The following is an 18,507-nucleotide window of genomic DNA, read 5'->3' on the forward strand; positions in this document are numbered from 1 at the left end:
AGATGCATCAATCTCTATCCGTCCAGCGGACAAAGGAGGTGCCATGGTTATTCTTAACATGTCAAATTATGTTGCAGAGGCTAACCTACAATTACAGGACTCCGACACATATCTTCGTCTTGCAAAGGACCCTACACCGCAGTACAAGCAGGAGCTTGACTGCATTCTTTTGGATGCTGTAAACAATGACATCATAACTAGCTCCACTAAAGATGCACTTATTACAGCATTCCCTGTGACTCCGCTACTTTATTTGCTTCCCAAGATACATAGGAGCTTGGTCAAACCCCCGGGGAGACCCATCATCTCTGCCCGGGGGTCACTGTACCAACGCATCTCTATGTATCTTGACCATTTCCTACAACCCTGTGTGCAAAACACTGTTTCTTATCTTAAAGATACTACAGCATTATTACTCAAACTTGCCGATATTGATACTGTGCCCACCAATTGCTCGTTGTGTACTATTGATGTGGTCAGTCTGTACACGTGCATTCCACATGAGGCTGGATTGGATGCCGTGTGCAGGCTGATCACAGACAATCCCCACTATGTGGGACCTAATATCACGTTTTTTTACAGCTTATGAATTTGACACTTAAGCGCAATTACTTTGCATTCAATGGTGATTTCTTTGTCCAACTCAGAGGGTGCGCGGTGGGGTCCTCGGTGGCCCCGTCGCTAGCGAATGCCTACATGTACATTATCGATGAATTTCTGTTCATTGACAATCCCCTGACCACCGGCAAGCTCATTCTGTATACACGCTATATAGATGACTTGCTGGTGTTTTGGTCGGGTGATACTAACATACTGAGATCCATCATTGACCAACACAACAGTTCTGCCACCCCTGCCAAATTAACCTATGACATCAATGACAAAACTGTCAATTACCTTGATGTCACCATCAATATTTGTGATGGCAAAATTGGCACATCATTATACACCAAGAGCACAGACAGAAACACCACGCTTCTGGCTACCAGGCATCACCCTGTCCCTCTAAAAATGTGACTTCCATTTTCCCAAATGCTGAGGGTGCGACGTATAGCCAGCAACCCTGATGATTTGGAAACCAGTTTAAACAATATGATTGTCAAGTTTAAACAGCGCGGCTATGCCGACATTGACCTGCACTGTGCCAAAACTAAAGTGATGTCACTCACCCGTGAACAAGTCATGAGCTCTACCACCAAAAACAAAGATAACACCAATAAACTCATTTGGGTTAACTCTTTCCATCAAAAAAGTAAACAAATCCAACTTAGTGCCAAAAAATACTGGCCATTACTCACCAGTGACACCACTCTACCTGGGCTCAAAGATAAAAAAATTATGTGTGCCTACAAGCGGGGTAAAAACTTGAGGGATTATTTAGTTAAAAACAACATCTCCTATCCCCCACCCAAAGCGGCCACCTTTCTAGGCAATCCCAAACCTGGCTGCTTTCGCTGCTGTGGCTGCACTACCTGCAGCTACATGAACACAGGTGACACATTCTACCATCCATACTCCGGAAAAAAATTGAAACTCAAACACCGAGTCAGCTGCCACACAAAATTTGTGGTGTATCTTTTAAGTTGTCCCTGTGGTCGACACTATGTCGGTAAGACCGACAGGGCATTTAAAGAACGTGCTACAGCCCACCGGTCTAATATAAAAATAGCCATAACAGCGGGTCATGGGGAGCATCCTGGAAGCAAACATTTTGTGGAGGCAAGACATCCCTTGACCTCCCTCAGATATAGAATCATAGACCATGTGCCCCCCCTGCTCCGTGGCGGTGACAGGTCACTGATTTTACTGCAAACCGAATGCCGTTGGATCTACACGTTAGATACATTGGCGCCCCGAGGTTTGAATGAAAACCTTGGTTTATCCTGCTTTTTATAAATATGCTGCTGTCCCTGTCCATATACAGATAGCTACGCATGTCATTTATTAGTTGCATCATTTAAAATATTCAAGTTATCTGTTTCATACAGTTTGCTATATTTGAGCTATCTGGACGCTGCTGGGACTGGGTTCACTGTTATGTTATTGTTATGTCTATATGTGTACATGTTCACATTATCCTGTTACAACATTGTTTACAAATGAATATGATGTGTAATCTTGTTCATTCATGTATTTTAGATCACGTGTCTGAGGCAGCCTCCGTGGCTCACTACGTCTGCGAAACGTGTGAGGTCATCATTAGACGCCATGTTATCGGACGCTGTGCGCTGCGGACTGCACCGAGGGCTATTTAGGTAAGCTCACTTGCATGTTTGATTTGTTTATGGCACCTTGATAAAGTGGCGACACGGCCACGAAACGTTGGGATACTTCTGCCTTGTGTGTTTATTCCTTCATCGCGAGTGCCACCGCCCCCCCCCCCCCCCCCCTACGCTGTACATTCTTGTCTCCACACCGGATTCAAGTCACGGAAGGCACCGCTGTATTTAACCGCATCCCTGTTGGGACCTGTGCATCATTTGGAGTGCCGCCCCATCTCCTATATATATATATGTAGAAAATGAATGTGTGGCGCCACCTGTGTGTCCTCAACCAAAATAGGGTATAGTAGGCAATGTCCCCCTTCAAATTATGGGGTGTCAGACAATCTTCAAAGGAAAAGTAATGGTAAGTTAGCAAAAGTACGTGTTCAATGGATGAAGATGCGGCGACTATTGCTCTTTTACAAAATAAATATAATAATTGTGCTAGCCTGCACTTTTGAAAAAGGTAAGTCATTGGTGATAATGTGGGCCTGAAACCACGATGCGTACCAACATTGACTATGGATATAATTAATAAAAAATTAGCAATGTATATATGTAAAAAATAAATACTTTTATTTGGACAAATTGATTTTTTTTTTAAACAGACAAATATTTAAGAAAAATTCCTATCCTAAAAACAATTCTTCTAAAAACAAATTCAAGGCGCAAAGAAATAGAGTAGCTTATCTTTTTAGATGAGGCAGGAGTGCTATAATGGCCCAACGCGTTTCGTCCTTCTGACTTTATATATATATATATATATATAATATTATATTATTTGTGATAGAGAGAGAGAAAGAGAAGTGCTTCTAAACACACCTCAAGGCAGCCTTATCCACAAACTTCCCTGCTGGCAAGGGAAGAAATGCAAGGTATCTAGACAATTGTGGGGTGGCGCACTAGATGAAAACTCCTTAATACATCTCTACTGATGTTACAAATATTATATTTTTTTAGTAACAGTCTTTTTCAATAAGTGTTCAATGGAGATCTTTGTTGTACATTTGTAATAAAATGTCCTGCATCTTCAAACACACTTCTTCATGTGTTTAGCTAAAACATTTTGGTAATCTTGGCAGGGTAAATATGAAGTTGCGGATCCAGGGTTGGATAGCCAAGCCTTATGTTGGATCACCCTCTGGCTAATAGAGGATTGGATCGAGATATACAGAAAAAAAATTCTATAACCACAATAGGTATAGATGTGTGGGGGCCTGATTCCTCATATGAGATTTGAATGATTAGTGTGCAAATTATTTCCCTTAAGAAAGGTCCAACAGGAAAAGGCTTTGACAGGCCCAATATATCACCTGCTCAAGTGGTTCAATAGTACAGAAAATTATACAAGCACCCAATTAGTCACCTCACAGCCAATAAATATGTTCAATGAATACCTTTTATTGACAAAAGACTTTTAATAAAGAAAGAAAAATTTGCACTTTTTGTAATATAACATTGTTAACACCAGTAGAGGTGTGCAAGGGACATTCATTCTAGGGCGCCACTTTACAGCTGTTTGCATATATATTTATTTATATATATATATATATATATATATATATATATATACGTAGATTTAGATGGAAAACCCCAGAGGGTAGAACATCTCACGGCACTCCAGGATTTGTGATGAAGAAGGTTACTTTATTAGAAACAGTTTCGAGGCACGAAGCCTCTTCGTCAGGCTTACAGCAGGAATAATACCAAAGTGACAAGGTGCTTACCTAAATAGTGTATGCAAGGTCCTCCATTGCCGTGGGTCGTGGGCGGCATCAGACGTCGGAACGGAAGTGGCCGGAAGCCGTGCTGATGCACGGAGACACACCTCCGTCTTTCCGGCTGTTTCTGATAGGTTACAGAGGCACTGCGTCCCGTTGCTATGCAAACAGGGGCGTGCTTGTATCATTACCAGGGTTACCGGTGCCGCTGACCACACGGGGGGGACTGGATAAAGTGCTGTGAAAAATCAAAAGAATAAACATACACCATATATATAAAATGCATCGCAGCTGAAACATATAATCATAGGGCATGGAGCATCTCGGGGGAGCTGTCCTGGGTGGATCATAGACATACAGAACTGACAGCTTAGCGAAGTCGACCGATTGTGTCGACAGCATATTTTTAGATAGTCCCGGAGAGCTTAGGAAGGGGAAGTTAAGCGTCAAGCTTAGGTTAAGGAGTTCCACATGATCCTCTCATTCAACCCTTTAGGGGCTACAGTGTCTAACTTGAAGATCCACCGTGCTTCAAGCCTTAGTAACGCCTTTTGTCTGTTGCCACCCCTGGGCATGGGGGGGGACATGATCGATAATATAGTATCTTAAAGAAGACAGCGGGTGTTGTAGACGTTTGAAGTGAACAGCCACTGGCTTTTCCATGGGCCGATTTTCCAGTGCAGCTTTAATGGCAGATCTGTGCTGGGCCATTTTTTCTTTGAATTCCCGTGTTGACATGCCGACATAGTAGAGGCCGCATGGGCATACTATGACGTACACAATGAACCTTGTATTACAAGTAAGAACATTTTTGATGGGATACATCTTATCAGTGTGTGGGTTTTTGAAAGAAGAGCAGGGTATTAAATGCTGGCAAGTGGTGCATTTTATGCACCTATAGCACCCATTGGCTTTGCTGGTACGTGTTGTGTTTCTACTGGAATCAAAGCCTGTGATGTCAGTTTGGACCAACAGGTCCCTTAGGTTTCTTCCTCGTCTATAGCACGTCATCGGGCGTATCTTGGAGAAGCATGGTAGGTTTTTGTCGGTCGCCAAGATTGGCCAAAGGGCCTTGCTCGCTGTTGGAATCAGGCTGCTGTTTGTATCAAATGTGGTTATCCACGGAAACACCTCTCTGTTTTTTTTACTGGATCCTCCTGCTTTAAGCAGGTCTTCTCTGTTGAGACGTAACACTTTGTTTTTAGCTGTTGTTAACTCCGTGTTATGTCTCAACAGAGAAGACCTGCTTAAAGCAGGAGGATCCAGTAAAAAAAAACAGAGGTGTTTCCGTGGATAACCACATTTGATACAAACAGCAGCCTGATTCCAACAGCGAGCAAGGAACAAATGGCAATGCATCAGACTTCTATTAGGGCGGCGTTAGCTTGAAAACCATCCAACCAGCCTCTTGCAAGACATTTTGCAGAGCAAAAGCATAATATGTCAAATTTTAAACACATTATTATTGACCATGTGCCTGAAAACAAAAGAAGAGGTGACAGACACAAAGCATTATTCCAATGTGAATCCAAGTGGATTTTTGTTTTAGATACTGTCAAACCTAAGGGCCTGAATGACCATCTGAATTTAAATGTGTTTATTAATTAGAGTGATCTCTCTCGTATTTTATGAGCTCCATACCATTGCTCACCTGTGTGGATAGCTTAACAGGATATAGGATGTTTTTCACTGGTGTCCTAATACATTTGCTTGATGCTATTTTTTAATGCATATTCTGTTTGTCTGATAAATGTTTATTTGTTTTTGTACAGGTAGAGCCGCGTCGCCATGGTAACGGAGGTGTGACTGCAGCGCTGGGGATTCTGGGAGTGCCGGACCCGGAAGCCCTGCGTGGAACGCACGCCGGGACCTGTGGCGAGGCGGGCCTACCTTCACCTGTCTTCTTGTATATAAGGTGAGCATTTGTATTTCTTATTTGTACTGCTGCCTGACGAAGGGCGTAATAAAGCCCGAAAGCTTGCACTAACTCAGTGTACTGAGTCTGCTTTATCTGCTTATGTATTAATCCGTAGGTGCTGGTCCCTGGAGGTGATATATATATATATATATCGATTGAGACCGGCACTCACTGTGATTCTCCAAAAGCAAAATTGACCAGGTGCCCTGCCACACACGGATGGCAGGTCCAGGCAGAATATACACAATTCCGGCAGGCACTCAAAGGGTCTTAGTAACGTGCAATAATAACTGACATGGAGGTCAAGACAGGTACTGCAACATTTCGAGCTCTTTATTAGCTCGTCCTCAGGCTCAAACATACATACACAAACATCTTACCTATATCAGCTTTGTGAAGTCGTTCTTACCAGCACTCCTACCCACAATTCATAGGTAATTTCCTAGGTGCCATCCTTTGTGCTCTTGTTCCAGAGCATAGGTTTGGTGATTTGGCAGCACTCATCAGGGCTTGGTATTACAATATATTGAAATTGAAGAAAAAGGAATTAGACTTTTAGCTGCATGGTCTAACACTATCAGACTATCACAGAAACAAACCAATCCCCAGGGATGTTCGGTTTAGAAACATTCCCACAATTGGGAAGTACAATCAAGACTTTTGTAGAAGATGGGCAGCTGTGTTAAACAAATGCAGCTTTGAACTCATGCTTCTTGTGATAGAAGAGTCATCGAGACAACTCAACTTATTAAGGGAAAAATCTCTATGAAAAATATACACATTGACACCCTTAAAATGGACCAAGAAACAGACTGGTTAACCAAGCTAACGGAGCAAGTGGAGATTTACAAGAAGAACCTTATCAAATACATAAAAAGATAAGCTCACAGCAGTACACAAAGACTACATAGAGGGCAAGATCAACTTGTTGACCCAAGAGTCAATTGTTGACCCTTGGGTCAACAATCCTCCCACCCACCCATGGCAAAGTTTCAGAGATCGCAGAAGAAACTTCGGTACTTATGTAGTAACTGGGCTGCCGATTTCTAAATCGGGTCGGATCGGGAGATCGCATCGCATCGCATCGCATGCGACCATGCGATTCGATGCGATGCGATGCGATGCGATGACCCGATTTTTCCATAGGAATCAATGTTAAAATGGACTGAGTCCATTTTAACATGGAATTCAATGGGAAAAATGGGTCCTTTTCATACCCCTACTATCCAAGTGGGCATGGAGTTGGATCGCGAGCCACCGAGCCCGAAGCGTGGCGAGCGAAGCGAGCCCCGCGAGGGGACGAATACCGTCCCCTCGCGGGGCTCGCTTCGCTCGCCACGCTTCGGGCTCGGTGGCTCGCTACGCTCGCCACAGGTTTATATCCAACTCCATGCCCACTTGGATAGTAGGGGTATGAAAAGGACCCATTTTTCCATAGGAATCATTTTAACATTGATTCCTATGGAAAAATCGGGTCATCGCATCCGATATCGGATGCGATATCGGATGCGATGCGATGCGATATCGCATCGCATCGCATCTGATTGTATGCCTTAACTTAAGGCATACAATCAAAAAATCGGCAGCCCAGTTACTACATAAGTACCGAAACTTCATATTCAGAGACATGGGGTTTATTCAGGTTGATTTGCAAGGCTGCGAATTCGCAGCCTTGCGAGTCCACCAAACCCCGCCCGGCGAACGCACGGTGACCATCGAAATATGTTTAGCGTGCATGCTTATATAAGTGACTTTTGAGTTACTTAGTTTAGCATGCACGCTAGCGTGATATGGGCGGGCAGCTGACATCCGGTGATGTCAGCTACCCGGCCCACACACCCGCGTCACTGCCTCATTACCATGAGAACGCCCAGCGTTCTCATGGAAACGCCCATGGAACGCTGGGCGTTCCCATATGGTAATGGGGCAGCCCGGTGTTCCCCGCCCATCTCCGCCCCCCCCCTCGCTGCCATGACCCGAAAGGTCGCCGTGGGTGCACGCACTATGCGCCTGCGCAGAAACACGCATGCGCATGCGCAGATGCACAACATTGGTACTGCATGCGAATGCGTGCAGTACTGATGAAATCTGAATAAGGACCATGGACTCTGTGAGTGGAGTTAAATCCTTATCAAACGATTCAAAATGACCACGCAGCTCACAAAAAGGTACGCCCCCCACAAGAAGAGGCCACCAGTTCGAATGGATATTAAAAAATAAAGGAAAATAGAAGAAATACGTATGGTATTCAATCGATCACAGCGCATCCTTACAGTTAATGAGATGTCTGTATTGAGTCCATTTGTACCAACCAACAAATATGACCATTTCAAATGGAACATTGACTAATACAGATTTGCTAAACAACTCTAACTGAAAGAGTATTTTTCTAATACAAAACAACTTTTCAACAATTTTATAACAAAAGATATACTGCACTGCATCAAGGCAAAATCCACCTTCGATCCCCCCACCAACAACAGCTCCATTGAAGCGTATTTTCGTACACTGGCGCATGAAACAACTGCAGTAAAGCACCCTCACTCTCAACACCAGAACCTTACTAAAGAGAACTGCCCTAACAAAGCTAAAAACATGCAATGATATTGTAATCAGAATGGTGGACAAAGGGGGAGGGATGATCATCAGGGACCTTGATTACTACAAAAGGGACATCTATCTACAACTTGATGTCCTCAGTCTATGAGTCTTTAGCACAAAACCCTAAAACAACTACAAAACAGAACTGGATAGCATTTTAAGAGGGAGTTCTCAATAATTAAGTTTCAGAAGAACGCAGACTCAATTTAACCAATGCACACCCAGTAGCACCAATCTTCTATACAATACCAAAGATGCACACAAACCCAGTGAAGCCAACTGGCAGGCTAATCATTTCGGCCAGAGACACTATTTATTACAAGATTTCACAATTCCTGGACTATCACCTGCAGTCATTAATTCATGCTCAACCTACCTACCTGAGATACCACGGACATCATCAATGGGCTCGCATGACACTTCAATCCCACCAAGAATTACCTATTTAAGACTGTCCCACATGATGAAGGGATAAAAGCCATGAAAGCATTGATCAGAAGGTCAGCCAATTATGGAGGTCTGCATATTGAATTTTTTAGTGGTTCCTACAATGCAGAGGCTGTGTGATGGTCCCTGCTGCACGACGGAAAAATAAGGAATTTGGTACTCACCGATAATTCCCTTTCTCCAAGGCAGCAGGGGACACTGCATGCCCACCCAGCACTAGTCTTCCTGCCATATTGATATAAATTTACCTGGTTCTTGTTTAACCTTAACGAGTGGTCATGCCTGTTGTATGACTTGTTAGAGGCTGGTCTTGCTTCTATATTTTATATATATATATATAAGACTGAGGTCTGGGTGGGGATAAAGGGGGGAGGAGCCAGCCACATTTAAATTAGTTTGAAGTGCCAACTCCTCCACACGTGATGACTGCAGTGTCCCCTGCTGCCTTGGAGAAAGGGAATTATCGGTGAGTACCAAATTTCTTATTTCTCAGTCCTATCAGCCTGAGCTGTGCCTTTAACACCAGTAAATCTCTTTAGATCACAGTCCAGGCTCCTTACTGCCAGCTTCAAATGGGTGGAAGCTGGCAGGGGGGAAGGGGGGGGGGCACAACCTCTCCAAGAGACTGTCTTCCACCTCAGTCTGTCCCCTTCTCCAGACCCCCGGCTTCTCTCACCTCTTCTCAGCCTGTTATGAGTGCCCTTGTCACTCCACACTGCGCCCCTCAACACCAGCCGCCTCCTCCACACTTTTAATTGCCGCCAGCGTCTCTCCATCTGCTCTCTCTTGCGGCTCTCCACGAGCCGCAATCTCCTATACAGCAGCGGTCCAGGCACACAGCGTTGCTGTAGCGCTGCCCTCCTCTCCTCACTCCCTGTCCCCTCTGTGTGCGCTCCTCCATCTCCCGTCCTCCTCTGCACAAGCGCCTCCAACCTGCCAGTACCTCTCGCTACCAGGTAAGGGAATGGCTGCCTCCCTTGTGCCTGCAATCAGTCACTCTTTCTGGGGAAAGCTGAGCAGGATTTTGTCCATATCATGGAGCAGGAGAGACCAGTGACCCGCGTCTCACTCCCTGCCCTCTTTAGCCACGCCCCCAATATAATCTTTTTTTAACACAACATTTTTTATTTGAATTTATATAACAAATGTGAGCAATGCTGGCATTATTAGTGGATATCTCTCACACAGATGTTGGCACTTAAAGGGTTAAATAATCAAGACAAGGCTATGTCTTTAGCAATGTTTCAACACATGTATATATAGTCTACTGAAATATTTCTACTATAGCGTGCACTCTTGCCTGGAACATTTTGCTTCTACCAATAACATGCAGTTTACCTGGACATATCTACTACAGTGTGCAAAGATTATAAAATTATCTAAATAGCACAACAAATGTTCATGTAGGTTTATGGCATCCAACTATGCGCACTCAGTTGCTTGTAAGGCCCCATACACACCAGAAAGATTAATGCAAGATTAGGGTACAATTCGTCATTCGTAACGACAGTTGTGCATGAATCTTATCACTATCGTTTGTTTTTTACTCACGATTGTGGTCGTTAACGATTGGATGCGCGCTCCCGTCAGCTCGTATGTCGCATTGGCGGTTTTGCCTCCTGCAGCAGAATCAGCCGATCCGCCCGCAGATTGTGTGTTGATCATATGCACATCGTTAGCACATTGAGTGTGCTTCCGTCGTCGCGACCATCCATCCGATCCGTGTTTTCGCGCGAGTTCCTGGACACTCCTACCGCAGCCATATTGCCCCGTGGATGCAGCAGCGAAGGAGCACACGGCGTCTTCTACTGCGCGCACCTGACAGCAGGTAAGCAGGCCACCGCTGACCTCAACACCCCACCTGGGTCCCCGCTGCCCATACCAGGCCACCGCTGACCTCAACACCCCACCTGGGTCCCCGCTGCCCATACCAGGCCACCGCTGACCTCAACACCCCACCTGGGTCCCCGCTGCCCAAACCAGGCCACCGCTGACCTCAACACCCCACCTGGGTCCCCGCTGCCCATACCAGGCCACCGCTGACCTCAACACCCCACCTGGGTCCCCGCTGCCCATACCAGGCCACCGCTGACCTCAACACCCCACCTGGGTCCCCGCTGCCCACCAATAAAGGTGCCCAGATGTATTATGCCAGCCCAGCCGCCAATCTTCCCCTGCGGCCTACCTACCAAATATTATGCCACCACCACTAAATGTAATGTAAAGATGATAAATGTATAGAAATATGATTTATTAAAATTTCTTAAATGTATAAAAACAAAACATTTATTTTTATTAATTATATACAGTTTAATGAAACATATAATTTTAACTACTATTTATATTAACCAAACTATTGACATTTGAAAAATATGTACATAGACTATTGTCAACTTTTTTTTTTTTTTGGCAGGAATGTCCCAGGCACTGGTCAAAGAACAGGAGTTTGTGGAGGCATTCAGAGAGAAATACCGCGAACTTGAATGCCTCTGGAAGACAAAGTCGAAAGACTATAGTAATAAAATCAAAAGAGCTCAAGCGCTGCAAGATCTCCTTGAATTTAGCAAGAGCTACAACCCAGAGGCTGATACGGAATGGGTCCGTAAAAAGATCCAGAATTTGCGGACTGTGTTTCTTAAAGAACATAAAAAAATACAGTCTTCCAAAAGGTCCGGTGCTGGTGCAGGAGAGGTGTATGAGACGTCGCTGTGGTACTACCACTTGCTGACCTTCACACTCAGCCAGGAGGTGCCAAGGCGAGGGCTCTGCCTGATGGTGGAAGGCGAGGCGGATGACGTGACAGCGGCCATGGATGAAAGTTCCCAGCCGTTATCAGTAAGTACTGGTCCAATGTGTATATCACCCCTTTGCCCCATTTCTTTCTTTCAATCATTTTTTTGTTCCTTTATCCAAAAAGATTTTAAATGTGGTCTTCCTGCCAGGGGACAGCACCAACACCATTGAAATATGCCTTATATTGGTCCCTGACCTGTTTGGCTCGTGCTGTCCCCCGGTACTGCTGGGCCGGCATCTCCAGGGACACAATTGGGGCAACCTCCCTGGGATCATCTGGGTCCTCCGGCGGTGCTGGTCCTGCCGGGCGATGTGCCCTTTCTTTGCGGCGAAGTAAATTGTGCAGGACGCAGCACGCCATGACGGCCCAGTCAATTTTATCCAGCCGGAGGTTGATGGCTGTGTGGAAAATGCGGAATCTGCTGGCCATTATCCCGAATGCACTTTCCACAAGCCGGCGTGCCCTGGAGAGCCTGTAGTTGAACACCCGTTTGTCGTGGTCCAGTACACGCTTGGCATAGGGCTTCATGATGTGTTCATGAAGCCCAAATGCCTCGTCCGCAACAAATACAAAGTTCAGCCCATGCTTGGTTTGTTGAGCTGTGGGCAAGTGCATGGTGTTGGAGGCGAGCCTGTGGTAGAACTTGGTGTCCTTCAAAGTTCCACCATCTGAGGCCCGACCATTCCTGCCGACATCCACAAAGAGGAACTCGTAGTTCGCATTGACCACAGCCATCAGCACAATACTGAAGTACCCCTTGTAGTTGAAGTAGTACGAACCGCTGTGGGGTGGCTGATTGATCCGGACGTGTTTCCCATCGATGGCTCCTCCACAATTAGGAAAGTTCCACGCCTCATCAAATTCAGCAGCGATGTTTTGCCACTCCTGAACGGTGTTGGGGAACTGAAAAAAAGAAAAGGTGATGTTAACTAATTGTTGTTGTTTTCTTTTCCACAGACAACAAGTACAGAGATAGAGGTGGTCCACACCTCAACCCCTAATCCAACCCCAGAGCCACAAGACTCATCGGGAACAATCTATGGAGTTCCGGAAACCCCCACCCCGCCTCAACTATTTGGCAAAAAGAAAAAACGCAGAACCAAGGCAGTTCCTGAACAAGAAACCGATGATATTCTGGTTCGAGCCGAAGAGGTGCTGCGTAGGCCATCTGATCAGTTTGACACCTTTGGAAAGTACATGGCTGATGGCTTACGGAAGCTACATCCGGACCAACAGATGGCGTTCGAACGCGTCACAAGCGAACTCCTGTTTATGGGCCGACAGGGCCGCCTGTCAATCAAAACCACACTGATGGGGCTTCTTCCATTGCACCAGACGCTGCAACAGATGCCTGCCGTACCCTCACCAGCCATTGCATCATTGCCTTTAAACACCCCGCCCAAGAGACAATCCTGTACCCAACCTCAGACCCCACCCCGGTACAGTCACATGTATACAACATTGTTGGGAGACAGCACGAACCTGGATGATACACCGGTTTTGCAAGATTTATGACCGCATCCCATACAATTATTTCGCAGTTGGCATGGAGTAGTATGTAACACGGTGCTTGTGGCGGAGATAATGGCCATGCTGACTTGTTGCATACTTGTAGAACAATGGGGCCGGGACCATTGTATATGCAGTATGCAACAGGTAATCATGAGTCCCTTTCTTTATCTGCGCTACAAGCGCCGTCTCTCTACTGTTCCATACTGCAAGGCAATGAGGCACTGGTTTGGTTTTAAGTTAAAATAATTTTAGTAGTTATGGCACTTTGCCTATGTTTTATATGCTATGTGTGTTCTTTCTATAGGTCCATGCTTGGAGCAGTATGGCACATGGTGCATGTTGTGCAGACAATGAAAGGACCTTCATGCTACAGTGGCGCAGAGTGCAGAGCAATGGTGCCGGGACCACTACTTCTGCACTATGCGCCATGGATGCATGAGGGTGCTTTTGTTGTCCGCGCTACATGCGTCGTCTGCCATACTTTCCCTTGCCGCACGGCAATGAAGCATTTGAAATGCCTTGTTATTTTTAGGGCAATTTGCCTATGTTTTATATGCTATGTGTGTTCTTTCTATAGGTCCATGCTTGGAGCAGTATGGCACATGGTGCATGTTGTGCAGACAATGAAAGGACCTTCATGCTACAGTGGCGCAGAGTGCAGAGCAATGGTGCCGGGACCACTACTTCTGCACTATGCGCCATGGATGCATGAGGGTGCTTTTGTTGTCCGCGCTACATGCGTCGTCTGCCATACTGCCCCTTGCCGCACGGCAATGAAGCATTTGAAATGCCTTGTTATTTTTAGGGCAATTTGCCTATGTTTTATATGCTATGTGTGTTTTTTCTATAGGTCCATGCTTGGAGCAGTATGGCACATGGTGCATGTTGTGCAGACAATGAAAGGACCTTCATGCTACAGTGGCGCAGAGTGCAGAGCAATGGTGCCGGGACCACTACTTCTGCACTATGCGCCATGGATGCATGAGGGTGCTTTTGTTGTCCGCGCTACATGCGTCGTCTGCCATACTGCCCCCTTGCTGCATTCCAGTCAATTAATATAATGTTCTTGCAATATTTAAATAAACAACATTACTATATAAGCATTTAGGATAACAATATTTAAATCAACACAAAGCACTTTTAAAAATTATGTGTACTCAATGTGCTGTATGACACATGGTACTTGTGGTACAGACAAAGGACATGGCCACGTGGCACATAGTGCATATCAATGGTGCCAGGACTATTGCATCTGCACTATGCATCACGTGAGGTGGAGGGGACATGCATTATCTGCACAAGCACCATGTGTCATACTGAGATCTACCTCATGTCCGAACAAAGACAATACATTTGCTTTATATTTTTGATATTTGCATAACTTTTTTGGCAATTTTTATATTTATACTGTAAAAAAAAAAAAAAATTATCAGTATTTGTGAAACTCACAGTTACATTATTTAAATAAAAAAGGTTATCTTTTCACTACAAGTGTGTGGTATATTTTTCCTTACCTTGCAATACTGATGCTGCAGGACCTTCACGATGGCTTTACAGGTCTCCGGGATGATGAGTCCCAACGCTTGCGGGGAGATGATGGATCCAAACTTGAGGTCCGCCAGCGATCGTCCTGTAGCCAGGAAACGGAGGCTCACCACCAGCCGGTCCTCAGCAGGGATAGCCATCCGGTACTTGGTATCCTGCTTCTGGATGTGGGGGGTGACCAGACGCAGCAGCTCCTGGAAGGTCTCATCGTCCATGCGAAGGAAATTGCGATAATCCTGGGGATTATTCTCGCGAATCTCCATCAGCAGGGGCATATGAGACCGCGCTTGTCGTCCCAGGAGCCACTGCTTGGTCCAGCAGGATCGAGCCTTCCTACGCTGGGCCCTCATCCTCCTCACCCTGAGCACAACGTAGGAAAGCAGGAAATCTTGCTGGAACGAATCCATAATTCAAAAAAGCAAAATGGGGGAAAAAAACACACTTTGTTCAGCAATGCAAAAACAAAGCAGCCAAAAATAGCAATGTGCAGCGTTCTGCAGGAATGCAAAAACAAAGCAGGCAAAAATAGCAATGTGCAGCGTTCAGCAGGTATACACCAAGCCTCACTAGTCACAAAGCAGAAATGAGGTCCTGCAAAATGGCTCCTAGTCTTGTTACCCTCCTCTGCTAGCCCAGCCCATAATTCTTTGTGTTCTTTTGTCCCCCCCCCTTGTCTCCCCTCTGGTAGCCCGGCCCTTTATTTACATTCCAAAAACGACCGTGACCAGTGCACTCACGATGCACTCACTATCCGCACATCCGACTGTCGTACGACCATCATGTGCGATGTCGTATCGTGAGTACATCGTTAGTAAATCGCATGGAACATAGAACACGATCGTTAGCACATCGTTAAAAGGCCACGGGAGAGCGCCGCAGGAAAGTGCACACAAAATCGTTAGCCGATCGTTAGACGATCCTGATCTTTCTGGTGTGTACGGGGCCTTAGTGTACTACTTTAAGGAGATACATATATTTTTTTTTGAAGGTTTACAGTAACCTTATAACCATATGCAGGTAATTTGTGCAAATGTATCCCTGAATTAGATTTACATTGTCTATGAGTCAGATCAAAGTATTTCTTTGAGATCTTTCATTGTTATTGTTATGACACAACATAAGGTAGCCTGCATTGTAACAAATTCATGTCAGTTGGTAGACTACACACCATTGAGATACTGCATAGATTTATATGTGTGATCTAAGATATAGGTATATACAGTAGAATGCTAATGACTATTTTTGTGCCATCACGCAGACAGCATAGAGGCCAATGTAGAAAGCGCTGATGTACACGTTCAGCAAGCTAACCAACAACTGGCCAGAGCAGCAGAGTATCAGGTAAGAGTTACTGCATATTTTCAGGAATAACTGAGCAAATGTTCTGCAGCCTTATTCTGTCATTTCATATGCCCGCCCAACCATATGATAACATATTATGGTTCCACTGACTTATCATTTATTTAGACAGCACCATTTGAAGTAATGTTAAAAGGTATACCAGAGAAAAACATATAATTACCGGTTTTCTTAAGAACAATTTATTCTATACATAATATTAATGAGAATATATAATATAAATTATATATAAAAAAAATGATATGTAAAAACAAGGGACTAAGTGACCGCTGGATATATATGAGCATCGGTCCTCAAACTGTGGCCCTCACGATGTTGTGAAACTACAAATCCCAGCATGCCTTGCCACATTTTTGCTATAAGGGAGTGTTAAAACTGTGGCAAGGCATGCTGGGATTTGTAGTTTCACAACATCTGGAGGGCCGCAGTTTGAGGACCCATGTATATGAGCATTTATCTTGGACTAGGGCCTTTTCCAATAAGATAGCAGCTTGTATTTGTTACCAGTTCTTGGATTAAATAAGGCTTGAACCAATCCTTTTCTGCTTTAGGAACTTGTTGAAGTCAAAAGGCGAGGGTACGAGCTTTCTGTCAGGATGAGCCAAATAGGTCAGAAAAAACTACACATCTTGGAGCAAGGTCCCATTTCATGATGAAGTGTATACCCTGAAATCACGGGGTCCCAATGGTAGATGGAGCTCAAAAATTCCAGTGGTACAGATAGAGACATCCTCATCTAGCCCTTTAATAGGATTAAGTGAGCCAGGCCTGTCGGCTTAATCCTATGCTACTCTATTGTTCTATGTATTGTATTGCAACTGAGAACAATAGATGATAAAAAGCCTTGAGCAGGCTAGTTGAAGAAGGCTCCATCTGTAGTTCAAATTGCTTAACACATTTGTCTGGTCAAATATTAAATTCCAGCTTCCTCAGGAGCAGATAGGGCCTTATTCTAGTTCACTCTTAGAAGCAAATTCCTTCTCAAATGGACAAAACCATGTGCACTGCAGTTGGGCAGAAATAACATGTTCAGATAGAATTAGATTTAGGTGGGGTTTTTCTTTAAAGTGAGATCTATATTGCAGTGTAGAAATAAAGCAGTCAGTTAGTATGCCTGCACCGAAACAAAATAACTCACCCAAGTCTAATTCTATCTGGACCTGTTACATCTGCCCCCCCCCCCTGCAGTGCATATGGTTTTGTTCATCTGAGAAGGAATTTGCCTCCAAGAGTGAACTAGAATAAGGCCCATAGTTTCATGGTCAATAGTAGCCCTATATATATCCCTACTAATTTGATTACTCAGTACACTTGTAATTAGTGAACAAATTGCATCAAGAAAACAGTCATTAAGAATGCACTTATGTGCTATTTTAGGCAATCTCACATGTGACATCATCATACATGTCATAACAAATCTGCAAAATCATTTACAGAATACAAAAGATAAAGGTTTATTTTCATTGTAGATCACATAGAAAACAAAGGTGTCACACTAGGCGATCCCACACATAAAAAGAAAACTCCTTTCTTACATAAATGTAAAATGAATTTGAAGTTGAGTCCTGGTAGTATTCTGAAAATGACTCAGAAAAAAGAAAAATATAGTGCAGACGGTATATTCAACATAAATAGTTGCAAATTTGTTTATCCCACTCACATGTTAGTAGGTTTTATAAAGGCACAACTGGGACACTCAGGTCCTGCATAGATCCCTCTGATACCACAAGTGCTGTATTTCCGGGGGTCTCTGGAAATTAATAATTAAAAACAAGAGCATATAACACCACAATGGGTGTATCACATAGATAGGTGGATATCTGCCGTGGATAATACTTGCTGATTGTAGATCACATATCATTCAGATTCAGTGATTTGATTTTGATTGATTGTAGTGAGTTACATGATCCTGCCTTAGTTGTTGCACAGGTTATAAAGAACAGAGAGGGAAAAAGTGGATCACAGATCAACTAAACATATATGAAGCCTGATGTACCTGTTAGTGGCTTCAGGTTTTATTTACTCCTCTTGAGAGGAGTATACCAAGATGGGAGACCTCAATATCACTGTATCTTTTTTATACGGTTGCCTAGCGAAGGCATCTGCATCAAGGAAACATCTGGTCACGTGACCCAGATGAACGGCAATCATGGGAAATGTATTCTATTATATCAATATATAACAGGTTCTCAGTCACAACACGTCCGGTATCATGACCTGGACATGTGGGGAAACATGAGAAGTGTAGTTTCTTTTATCCATAGATAATCTTTAGATCTTCATAGTTTACTTAGTATTAACCAGCATGGGTTTGTGAAAAATCGATCATGCCAAACAAATTTACTA

The 18,507-nt window shown here is 44.3% G+C and overlaps 2 protein-coding genes across 2 annotated transcripts in view; both read left to right on the forward strand.

Annotated features, from left to right (window-relative positions):
- The window catches only part of STX7 (syntaxin 7), a 310,458-nt gene that overhangs the window by 276,430 nt on the left and 15,521 nt on the right, over nt 1–18,507 (forward strand). The window contains exon 9 of the mRNA XM_083167279.1: nt 16,061–16,143. Within this exon, the coding sequence (XP_083023405.1) occupies nt 16,061–16,143 (83 nt within the window). The remainder of the gene's footprint in view (nt 1–16,060; nt 16,144–18,507) is intronic.
- Nucleotides 7,336–16,053, forward strand: LOC146050330 (uncharacterized). Its single transcript, XM_083167278.1, has 2 exons — nt 7,336–11,786; nt 12,703–16,053. The coding sequence occupies exons 1-2, from the start codon at nt 11,367–11,369 to the stop codon at nt 13,258–13,260; spliced, it is 978 nt and encodes a 325-aa protein (XP_083023404.1). The 5' UTR covers nt 7,336–11,366; the 3' UTR covers nt 13,261–16,053.

Source organism: Crinia signifera, chromosome 12 (genome assembly GCF_055691185.1).
Source record: "Crinia signifera chromosome 12, ASM5569118v1, whole genome shotgun sequence".
NCBI lineage: Eukaryota > Metazoa > Chordata > Amphibia > Anura > Myobatrachidae > Crinia > Crinia signifera.